The sequence below is a fragment of the Mesitornis unicolor genome, unplaced genomic scaffold (genome assembly GCF_000695765.1).
Source record: "Mesitornis unicolor isolate BGI_N332 unplaced genomic scaffold, ASM69576v1 scaffold44904, whole genome shotgun sequence".
Taxonomy (NCBI): Eukaryota; Metazoa; Chordata; class Aves; order Mesitornithiformes; family Mesitornithidae; genus Mesitornis; species Mesitornis unicolor.
In genome coordinates this window covers 7051-19382 of record NW_010180215.1, presented here as the reverse complement: position 1 = coordinate 19382, position 12332 = coordinate 7051, and the positions used below count along the sequence as shown (strand labels likewise).

General features: G+C 40.6%; 1 protein-coding gene across 1 annotated transcript in view; it reads left to right on the top strand.

The window, feature by feature from the left end:
- LOC104539498 (atrial natriuretic peptide-converting enzyme-like) overlaps nucleotides 1-5328 on the top strand; it is a gene marked incomplete at its 5' end in the record, with an annotated part of 19907 nt that extends 14579 nt beyond the window's left edge. The window contains 3 exons of the mRNA XM_010183037.1: nucleotides 2866-3137; nucleotides 4562-4695; nucleotides 5146-5328. Coding sequence (XP_010181339.1) covers nucleotides 2866-3137; nucleotides 4562-4695; nucleotides 5146-5328 — 589 coding nt within the window. The remainder of the gene's footprint in view (nucleotides 1-2865; nucleotides 3138-4561; nucleotides 4696-5145) is intronic.
- Between the last annotated feature and the right edge of the window lie 7004 nt (nucleotides 5329-12332).

The following is a 12332-nucleotide window of genomic DNA, read 5'->3' as shown; positions in this document are numbered from 1 at the left end:
GCAGGAAACAGGAAAAGCAAGACTAAAGCACTAAACCTGTAGCTCTCATGTAACTGCCATAGATTACAAAACCCCACATTCTGGGCACCAGCATAAAAATGACCCTGGAAAAATGCTGTGGCCAATAGTAAAAACAAAAACTGAGTATTTACACAGAGTGCAACTGACATATTGAAGTCACTACCTTTTCTAATTATAAACACTCATTTATTAGGATTGCAATCATTACAAAGTCAGTATCAACCACTACTTGGGGCCTCCTTGTATCTGAGGCCCTGCGGTGGGTTCACAGTCTGGAGTGCAGAGGAAATTCATGTCTTAGGAATTGTCTTGGTCATTGTCAGCTTTTTGGTGCTAATCCTTTGTTTTTAATGAACCACAGATTTTGGAGGGAAGTTTATTACTTAATTTGTTTTGTCTTGTACCAAAGTTTCTTAATTGGGTTTCTAAAATAATAATGAAAATACGTGTTTTCTGCTATAGTTTGCAAATACTTTCCTGCTGCGTGGTTGTCATGAGCGCTTAATTCTGCTTTAAACTGGTACTTGCTCATTGGAAATTATTTTAGACTGCACTAAACACCTTTTGTTCTGTTCAAGCCAAAAGAAATTCTGTGGTAAGCAAATGTCTTGACTGATATTTCTTTATAACATGAATCATTCCCTTTTTCAGTAATAATTTCAATTTTATCTTTATATTTCTGAAACACTGAGATACTTGGTATTTGTTGTCTTTTTTCTTTTCTTTTTTCCCCCTGGCTACTGAGGAAACTTGTGGTAGGGGCAAAGTTTGTGGCTTTTGTGTCTAAGCCAGAAGTTGTCAGGCAGGTAATAGTACGAGTATCTCAAGATGTGAGGCTATTAATGGAAATGCTAGAGGAAAAGATATTAGAGAGACCTCAGTTCTGACTATCACATCATAGCAAGCCCTAAGGATGTTCAAGAACTGACTCCATTCAGAGAGAAGAAAAGTAATAATCAGAAACCTAAAACCATGACCTAGATAACCTTCCTTCTAAACTAACAAGAGTGCTAAACCTGAATAATACAAACAAGAATATTGTATTTATCAGATTTTGCATTCTGCACGAGGAATTTCTTTCCCTATATATTTTAAAATAAAGCTAAGCAGTATCTGGAATACTTCTTTACCTTTGGAAGAACTTTCTCTGATGATCTAGAATAAAAGGTGGGATTTAGAGGTAGATACTTCAGCAATGTTGGACTGCTACTGAAGTTGACGGCTAAGAGATTTCTCTTGTTAGTGAAGATAAGCAAAGAAGCTGTCAGATTTATAATGTAAAAATTATCCCATTTTTGTCAAATGCAGAAAGACTGCCACTACATTTTGGAGCTGTTCATTTACCCCTCATTTAGGGCTATATAATAACTGTGAGCTCAGAGTATTATGTGTAAAGAGTCTCTTTCATATTTGTAGCCTAAATGCCTTAAAGTACTAAGATATTTTGATTTAATAATTCATTGAGGAGCTATAGGAACTTTTTTCTCTTCTCCCTCTCCAAATAGATTTGAGGGCATGTTCCCAGTGGCCTGAAATCTTTGAATTCTTTGAATTTGTATAGCTTGATATAGCAACAAGAAGATTATTCTTGAAATATAAATTGCATAATGCAAATAGCCGTGAATACTTGTAGAGGACTTAAATGGAAAGAGCTAAATTGAACATCATGTCCTTTGCTGGTTTTATTAGTCTAGTCCTCAGAGTTACGTTGAGATTGTTTTGAAGTACACTACACCAAAGCATCCAAGACATTAAGGGTTTTTTTCTTGACTGTAGCACAATACGTTCTGTCTGTGACTGCTCGTTGCTCTGAGCAATGTTGGGGTTTTTTAGAATGTTCATAAACACAATAGCGTATGAACATTCTTGGCACTTAATATTTAACTTTATGGAAAAACTCACAAACTGATCGTGATGGTAAAATGATCATTACAGTCTGAAATATAAGATTTTTCATGCAACTCTTGAGAAAAAAATGGCCTTTATTCAGCAACCAAATGTCTTTACAAATTCTAGAAATTAGAATCCTGTTGAGTACTGTGAAAAAGCTGAAAAATTGCATTATTTTATTTACACTGCTTTGATTAAGCTTCAGTCTTGTCAAAGGTACTTAGTTACATGGAACTGTCTTTCATCAATTGTGAAAAATGCTCTCTTTTTTTGAGGATTTTTAGAATCACAGACTAATGAGGAACATATGACTTATCCTGTGACCAGTTGCAATTAAGAGATTATACTCTCAGAGCCTTTCATAAAGTCTATGCTTTTTTCATGTCTCAACAAACACAAGTTTAGTCTTCCCACTTGTATCATATGCATCACTTTTTTGCCATCTTAGATATTTACCAGAAGAGTCTTAAACAATTGTAAGAGTCAAAGTAACCTTTGATCTTAGGCATAGGAAGTATGGTTGGCACAGAATGAATGCCCAATAAATAAGGGGCTGTTTCCCATGGTGTTCATAAAATATTCAGTTTTCATAATAGTATTGCTTCTTTGAGACTCCTTTGGAGTTTCATAGACTCGCTGCTGTCAGCAGTGTACTGCTGAGCAACACGCGCAGCCCAGAGAGAGGAGTGCACGCCCACCAGCGAGCATGTGAGCACCTAAGACTTGGATGCTTTTGAGAGCCTTTGGCATTTAATACAGCAACTCATAGGTGATTGCGTATATTCTGTAAGTAATGATGGCCCAGTGTTAGTTTTTTCTTGTAGTATTCTTATGTGCAATGCTTTGCAAAGTGCAATGTGCAAAAAAAGGAGAGAAAAATTCTGGTATTTTAACTTAAATGAATGCTCTTGATTGAAATTTCCCATTTTTTTTTCTTTTTTTTCAAAAAAAAAGGAGAGAAAATGCAGCTGTTTGGAAAGTAGTGTTTGGGATTAGCAATCTTGATCACCCATCAGACTTCATGCAGACCCGCCTAGTGAAGACCATTATCCTTCATCCACGCTACAACAGAGCAGTGGTAGACTATGATATCAGCATTGTGGAACTAGACGAGGACATCAACAAGACGAGCTATGTAAGACCTGTCTGCTTGCCCAGTAAGGACCAGTTGGTTCAGCCAGATACTTACTGCTACATCACGGGCTGGGGACACATGGGCAACAAAAGTAAGATGAATGTTTCTGGGGCTCTTGGAAAATCTTGTTAACCTTGCACAGAGTTAATCAAATAAGTGATCTTGTTACAAAGCTTTATCCATTTATACTATGACTGGATCTGAAGGCACCAAAAGCATTGGCATACAGGCTGAACACACGTTTTGCTGAATCAGTGCTCTGTGTCACACTTGGGACTTGTGACACAATTTATTCCATCCAGGCATAAATCACTAGTGTCGTTTTTGTCCCTCCGAACAAAACATTAGTATGTTTTCTTGTTCTGTGGCCACTGCAATCCTTGGGTCCCATGACAAGAACAGTAGTGTTATGTAAATCTTTGTTTAGACAAAATGATACTGCATGCATCATATGCAAATTATGCTGGCCTCAACCCCGTTTGTGCTCTAGGCACTGTGTTTCACCCTTCACTATTGCAGCAATTACTAGGGAAGGCTGTTGTTCTCTGTGCTGGAGAAAGACATTTTCCTTTCAGTATTGTTTCAGGTGGGACTTCATCTCTAATGGCCAGGTCAGACAAGTGGCAAAAATTGCGCATGTGAGAGATAGGTTGTTTGCTAGCAGCTTTACCCATCTAAAAAGATCTTTTATGAAATGGCACCTGCACACACTGCAATTACACACTGCAAGCTTTTGTACCACTGGGAAGTGGACAAATATTCTTTGTTCTCTAATGTGGTATCAGCACTGGTTTTCAAGGTTTTATGTTACGAGGCACCAAAAACCATCATGACTATGCACCAATTAGTACTTCATGCCTTAGGTTGAACAATTTTTCTTAGAATTTGAGCTCAGTCAGCTGTTTAAACTAGGAAGAAGTCCTTTATTGACTGCTGAATGTGCTAAAATATTTCAATAACCTTTGAATTCTGATTCCCTGATATAGTCTCTGTATGTCAAATTTACCCAAACATAACTCAAAATGGCTGTGGTTATACCATGCTTTAACATGAGAGACACTGAGAACCAGAACAATGAGTCAAACCTCTCCTCCAACTCAGTCGCATTACTGTTTTCCAGTCAATACTACCCCCATTGTAAAAGTCACATACAGTACCAGGTCAAGGTGCTCTCCCTCCTCAGTCTGTCACTGCAACTGCACGATAAATGGCAAGTGTCACACTAGTCCCCATCTGCTTGGTCCTCCTCCAGAATGCAGCATGTACAGTCCTGGCCCTGGCATGGCGATCACGAATCCTACGATGCACCAGTGCAAAAAGCCACCTGCTTTCACCTTAGCTTTGTGCAAAAGAGGGGTTTCTTCTCTCTTTACACTTATTATTATTTATAATATATAATAATATACTAATATTTATAATCTGTCCTAATGGAAATATTTATAATAACTCAAAGAGCCATCATAACTATTTGTGTGTTTGTGTGTCTATATTTTAATGCTTAATTCTGTTTTTCAGTGCCCTTCAAGCTTCAAGAAGGAGAGGTTCGCATCATTTCCTTGGAGCAATGCCAGTCATACTTTGACATGAAAACTATCACCAGCAGGATGCTGTGTGCTGGCTACGAGTCTGGCACTGTGGACTCGTGCATGGTAAGTCTCTCTCTAAGGAGAAACTCATGGCCAGACTTGCTTTTAGAAATCAAAGTACAATGATGATTATTAGGTATAGCATACTTCATCTACTTATAGGAATGGCAACAGTTATTTGCATATTTTAACCCAACTTTTGTAATTATTATTGATGTAATTGACTTCAGTTTATGATAATGAAATGCTGCTTGAAGACTCTAAGGTTTATCTGTATTAATTAAATATTAGACTGATTTTTTTTTTTCTCTTTGTGTGAGCCTTTCTCAGGTAATTTTTTTGTACAAATATAACGGGAGAATAAATACAGGCAATGCTGTGTGCTGCTACATAGTTTAGCAGAGCAGCCAGTTATTACAGCTGAGTAACTTAAGGGCAAATCACTGTAGGAACTGACATAGCCATAGGCCACACGCAGCCCCTGTAGATTGTTTTTTTTCTTTCATGCTGCAGGGTGACAGTGGAGGACCGCTTGTGTGTGAGCAACCTGCAGGACGCTGGACTTTGTTTGGTTTAACATCTTGGGGCTCTGTCTGCTTTTCCAAGGTTTTGGGACCTGGAGTTTACAGTAATGTGTCACATTTTATTGAGTGGATTGAAAGACAAATATACATCCACACCTTTCTGCTAAACTGATTCCAGATGGTAAGAATTGTGCTGACAGACAAAAGAAAAAAAAGGAATCAGCACTTCAACAGTGAAGATTTTGCAGTCCAGAAACTCTATGAAAAGGAGTTTCAAGCTCTATCTATTCTTGCTGTAGAGCTATGCAATTATGCAGTGTATGTTAACGGTAAAACCTCTGCTGGTGAATATACTTTGGGTGTAGAATTAATAATCCTTTTGGCTTTTCTTTTACCTGTGTTGTGGTACTATTCCAAACACAGCAAAAGGCTAAAAAGAAAAGAATTGGCCACTTTCTGCCTTTCAGCTGTTCAAACTAAGCAGTAGCACAGAATAGAAAAAATATTTTAGATAACCTATTTTAATACTATCCAATTAGTCGCACATACATTTTCATTCATTCTGATGAGGAATGAACTTTGTGCATTCAGTAGGCACTGAAAGAATGTATATTCACAAGGGCCACACCAGGCATGGCCGCACCACACGCTGGAGAGCGGGGGAGAGACCGATGAGTTTGTACGTCCATGTGGCACAGGGCACACCAAAGTACACATGCAGATCTCCAGAGGTGCGTACCTGTGTGCTGCTGGGGTGCCTGAGCTAATGCATGCTGTCCCTCAGGGTTGCATGGCGCACAACTCGTGGGCATGACCGTATTCTGTTCTGACTCCACAGCTTCTGTTCCCAGGGCCAGCTTGGGTATCTCTGCAGGCTGATGGGGGAACCAGTAGGCCCAGACTTGTAGCTACCACCTGAGGCACCCGAGACCAACACTCAGTTGTTCAGACTCTTTGGATGGTTTCTACCACTAATTTTCTGAAGCTTCCAATGTGTTAGTGTCCAGGAAACACCCCTGTCTTGACAGCACTACAGCAATTAGCATATTTATTAAACCTGTGCCCCACTGGCTTTTTTCCCTATTTTGCATAGTGTGTTCAGCCCATAAAGTGTGCGTTGAACATCTTCAGCCCTTTAAAAACGTGACAGGGTTGGAAATGCCACTGCAATGGCTTCCCTCCCTGAAGTCAGCTGGTTTGAACATCTGGGGATATGTGGAAAATTGAGATTTAAAGTGCAAAAGTTGCAGTGTTAACAGTGTCCCAACTACTGGGACACTGGCTATTTTTTGGGTAGGTATCTTGCATTGAAATTTTCTATTTGCTTAACAAGATTAAACAATTGGGAGAAAGAAAAAAGGCAGAAAGAAATCTGAATTATAGAAGACTTGGATACCAGCTTCTGTTCAACTGAATATTAGAAATATGTTAAGCCAAGTATAACAGTTCCACAAGCAAAGGCTCAAAGAGGCTCAAAAGGCTCAGGTGCTTGGTAGCCAGATGGCAGAGGGCTCCATGCAGTAGGTAAGGGGCTAAGCCTTGATTCCAAGAAAGCCTGGCTGAAAAATATCATGGCACTTGGTGCCTCATTATGGTGGTAGAGGGGAGGTGTGTCTTACCAACTGCTGAACGTGATGTCCTGTGTAGCACACAGCTTTTGGGAGGCCAGAGTAGAAGGAGTCAGGACCCTGAGGATTACAGGATGAACTTCACCCTGGAGCAATGCATTTAAAACTCGTGTGTGTTCAGTGCTGTGCCCGGTCCCCTGTGAAACCAGCATAAGGCATACAGTCACTGTCTCTGCTACCTCTGGCATGCCCCCATGACAACATAGCAGGGCCTTGCCAATCCCATAACTGCCATATGTGGAGACATGCATTAAGAGAGCTGCCTAATGGATGTTTCAGGTACTATTAATCATGTTACAACTAATCTACATAGACCTGACTATTGCTTTAGTGAAGTTTACCTTGTACTTCCGTATCTTCTCCTTTAACATGCCTAGCATTAGACATTCTAGTCAGCACTCTAGACAGCATTATTAATAAATATTCAATATTTATGAATTCTGAAACTCTATTTAAGTGACTATTGTATCACTGTTTCATACTCAGAAAGAGAACCTTTCTAGGCTTTGCTAGGTTTGGAGTTTCTTTTTATACATTAAGGATTTTGTTTTTACTATAACATACAAATGCTCTTCTTCCCCCAGCTATAAATGAGAGAAAGCAGCTGTGACCATGTTTTTCCAGTGCAAGTAGATTACAGATGACGCAGGTTATCGATGCCCTTGCCTCAAGGATATGGAAGCTCAGTCCCACACTCCAGCTTTTCTCTGGGCAGCAGAGTTCAAAGTCCCGGAGCCAGTTACCAAGAGTTACTGGAGCAGGCGACCCAGGGGCTGTCAGAGCCATGTGGCCCTGTCATCGCCCTGGTGACAGGCAGGTTTCAGCATGGTCTGCTTTCCAGAAATAAAAACAAAGAGGTGCTGTGTGACATGAACAGCCCCGCCAGACACCTCTCCACCAGATGAAGTGGTTAGCAGCTCTGGATTTTGTAAAGCACTGGAGTTCATATAATCATTTCATGTAGATATTATTAGCACTACCAAATGATAATATGTAATTACACAGTTTAACTGGGTTTGGCCTCCCACCAGTTTCCAGTTTCTCCTGGGAAATGAGGGAGAGTCGTGCTTAAATATATGGTCCAGCCGCCTCCTGGATGGGATCAGTCTGGAGAAATTACAGGCTGAGCCCCATCCCAAATGGCTTTAGGAGGGTGCAGTTGGGTCTTTTCCTTCTCCATAACTGTGTCTGACACAACATTCCATGTAAAGAGGAAATCTGTAATTTTATAAATGTATTTTTATACTGCTTTTTTCTATGTGTGCACATGAAATAGGCAAACATACTCCTCTCCTTCCACTGTATAGAGCCTTTCCCCGTATACTGACATAACGGCTATGATCAACATTATGCTGTTTCTCTTACAAGTGTAGCCTTACTGTGAGGTAACAATTGTTGGGTTTATTTCTACCACAGCTGTAGCTCCAAATGGGAGCAATGTCACACAGTCAAGCAGATGTGTTTCTTTCTAGCTGTACTAATAAAAATTTACAGTCACTTTACAAGTAACTTCTCTGTTGAAAATGTGTTTTAATCTTTAGGGAGACTCAATGACAATATGGAGTGTGATGTTGTAACTTTAGCAATAATGCCTAAAAATAGCCTTAAAAGGCTATTTGCATACAGCTATCTAGCTTTTGTAAGCAGCCCTGACAGCCCTGGTAGCACTACAGCACTTGTGGAGGTTCTGGCACTATCACCACTGTGCAGCTTTCAGTTTCTTCTGCATGTATGCTTCCAATACAGAGTATTACCAAGAATTGCACTGCCAACAACTACTCCAGATTAAAAAGTCTGAAAAACTAAAGCCGCAATTAAATTTCCCTGAGCACACTTTGTTCTATGGCTTTCCTCACGAATACAATTAGTTTGAAATAAGTATCCCCTTTTAACCGGTACATGGCATTTCAACATGTACATATGCTGAAATCAAAATAATAAGCATGAAGAGACTTAAAGCAGGCAAAGCTTGCCTTTTCACTGCAGTCAACAGTAAGTTATCCAGGGCAATGAGGACAAGAGTAACATAATCAGAATAAAAGAGGAACAATTATCTGAAAACATATTAAAATTCAGCTGAAGAGCATTCTTAACATGGTCACCCTTCAGAACTGGAGCATCAGCCTCCGCAGAGAGCCTGGCAGCATAGCCAGGGCTGGCGGGGGTGGTGGGTGCTCTGTGTCAGCGGTAGGTGCTCTGCCTTTGCTGGGGCTCAGCCTTATGCTGCAGCCAGTGGGGCTGAGGGAAGAACCACAGCTTGGGTTAAACATTCAGCTCTAACTGTGCCCCAGGTACAGATCAGAGATTACCATGCTGTGAAAACCCTCAGCAAAGGCTGTGGCTCACTGCCACCTGCAAATGTTTAGCACAGGTGTGGCTGCTGTGAAAAAAAAAAAAGAAACCTTTTTTTTTGTAAATCAAGTATTACATGTCAAAAAATGAGTTAAAGCTGCTCTAGGTGTAGCTACAAAGTTTAGGGGAGTTGAAGGTTGTTTCAAACTGAGAAACAGAAGTGTAAATGCTGTGCTTTCCTTCATGACATCTGGAAGGCACCTGTGAGATGATCTTAAAAAGCTTGTTTTCAAAATGGAAAAGGCAGGTCATGCTGTGCCTAAGTGCAGGAGTGCAGAAACAAGCAGGGGATCATGACATCTCCAGTGCTAAAAAAATAAAGGAAATATTTGACTGTTAGGAAGCAAAGGGAGAGCGATTTGCTTGCACTCTTCATTTGGCACCACTTTAGATATGGCCAGTTAACATTCAAAAGGTTTTATTAAACTCACTACCCTCATCTCCCTCTCAGTAAAAAATAGCAAGTGATCACAGCAGACTGCCCTTAGATATTTCTGCTGTTTGTCCACAAAAAAAAGAAAAAATAAAAAGATCAGATTTTACACAATAAGTAATTTTATCACTTAGACTGCTCATCAAAGTCCTTTAAAAGAGCACAACCTGTAACAGACTATTTTAAGCAACGTGCACAATCAATAAGTGAAATAACACACTAAGAAAAGAGAAATACGTGTGTTATTTTGTACGACTTCAAGTGGTACAAAAGTACTTACAATCACAGAAATGACTTAAAATTTCAGGGTGGCTGCCACTCATGTTTCTTCATGTATTTTGATGCCATGGCTTACAGTCATGGAAGATTTTGGAAGTTCTTACTCTGAACGCTTACATCTTTTGTACGATACACATGCGAACTCCTGAGACTAAATGATAGCTACTGGCCAAGTCCACTGGTAGGTTCTGCTCCTGCAGCAGAGGCCACAAGATGACAAATCACAGGCCAGTGTTGTCCCCCAAACTCTTTTTTTACAGTGACAGGAAGGGGAGAGAGCTGAGCCCCACACTCCCTCACATCACTGCAAGTCCCAGAGCTCCCCTATGGAAGCTCAACGTACCTCTGACATAGTCACACTGTGGCCACAAGTGAAGCGAGGCCATAGATTTAAGATACAGAAGAAACATTCAGGTGATAAAATAGAAACAAAAACAGTATTTGACTTTAAGGACAGGAAAGACTGCCCTGGCCTGCTGCTCTGGAGCTCCCTACAACAGGAGAACATCTGCTGGGAATGGTAAGGGTAGAGCCAAGCCTGCCTGGGGTCTGTGGAGCAGAGCAACAACTTCACCGATTCCCAGTAAATCTGTTCCAGTACGATTCTGCTCCTGTACCAGCTCATCTCCCTGCACAACCTGCTGGCTGTGCTACATCTTCTTGGACACCTCACAGTTCCCCTGGCTTGCGGAGAAAGCTGAGATGTTTCACTCAGGACACCTGGAGTCCGCTCCCAGCAAGGTGCCCCCCACAGCAAGAAGGATGCTACGGACAAACATCTGAAAATTGAAGCTTGCAAACCAGCATGCTCGACATTGATCTCTCAGAATTTGAGCATATGCCATCACTTCAAAGGTCCCCGATAACCTTATGTTAGAACTCACCAAAAATATTTTGTCATATGTTGAACCAAATAAAAAAAAAATATTTGCAGAAATGGCTGTCATCACTGGCTCCTTCCACTGTTTTTCTTCTACAGGCTAAACAAAAAGGCTATTTTTCTCCTCACTAACAGTAGGGATGAAGCCAGCTCTGATTACATGCTACCTTTCAAAAACAGAACTGTTTTACACTTCTGGTAACATGGTGACCTGCATTTGAATGAACTTCGCGTGCCCTCAAAATCTGCCCTGCATAGCAGCAGCTGTCTCAGACCTCACAACATTTGTTTGAATTCTTTCAGAGATCTTAAAAGATGTAGAATATGTAATGTTGATCATTGACATGGAAAGCTCATGGTTCAATTAAAAAGCAGAGCGCTTGCCTAAAAAACATGATGCCTAAAAATAAACACATAAATCTTGGCAATTTGAAAGCATAAAGTTTTAGAAAGAAACAGAACCAAAAATTGGGCTCAATACTAATAATTCTTTAGCAGCGACAGTTTGAGGAAACAGTTTATTTCAACAGGTGCTGGTTGATACAAACAATCTCCTAAGTTCCTCCGTAATTTGGCCATGTGAAGTTTTTGGTAGGGAAGTATTTTAGACAGTCTGGAATCCAGAAGCAGACACCTGCACCTCAGCCAGCTTTTGTGCAGTGTGCAGAGCAGTGGAAAACTGGCAGAGGCACGACATCTCAAAGACAGGTGAGCAAAAGCTCAAATTGGGGATGTGCATTGAGTTATACCTTTAGAGCAGCCTTTAGAGATACTTAAGCTGTTTATTATAAAAGGCTGGAGGAATGTACGAACACCTGAGAGTGAAGATGAGTAACGTTATCAGCTAGAAGCTCCTATTTATAAGAGAAGACCTGAAGACAAACCAGAGCTACCCACTGCCACAATTCTGCACTGTAGGCATGAGATAGCGTTCAGCAAAAAAAGTCAGGCAGCCAAAATCTGAGTTAGATGAAGAGGAAAAGAAGACCAGCCAGTGGCAAATGACATGAAACGGCACACGGAGATGAAAAGGAGGGATGCAGCACGAGGATGATGGAGGAAAAAAAAGGCTGCAGAAGGATTTGCTCTTTCAGTGGAAGAGTAAGGTAAGAGAGAGACCCATGACACCTATGTCTCATCTGGGCTGCTCTTCTGATGGTTAAAATTGTGTTTGGCCAGCATGGTGATGGCCTATGCAATAGCCTGGTGAATAAACTGGACAACAATGGTTAAAACAATCACTGCATACCTACACCAGAGGAGTCTTGCAACAGGTGACCTGGTAACACCACATCGCAGCCCTTCTGCTTCCTTCATACTTAAGCATGTGGTGAATCCCAGGGAAAGCTAGTATTTTAGGAGAGCAGTGCAAGAGAGTAGTTTGGCTTACCTGAACTGGATCCTGCGAATCCATATTCATGCAATGTCCTGTCCATAACACCACAAGTTATTATGCAAATGTTGCATACAAGAAATAAGCAGTATGCAAAGTCTACTGTGTGAAAAAATACAAAAACCAACCCAGCCATTTTAATCTTGAACATCTTAACAAATCACTGAAAAGCTTTATAAACAAAAAATCTTTTAAGGAAATATGTGCATCA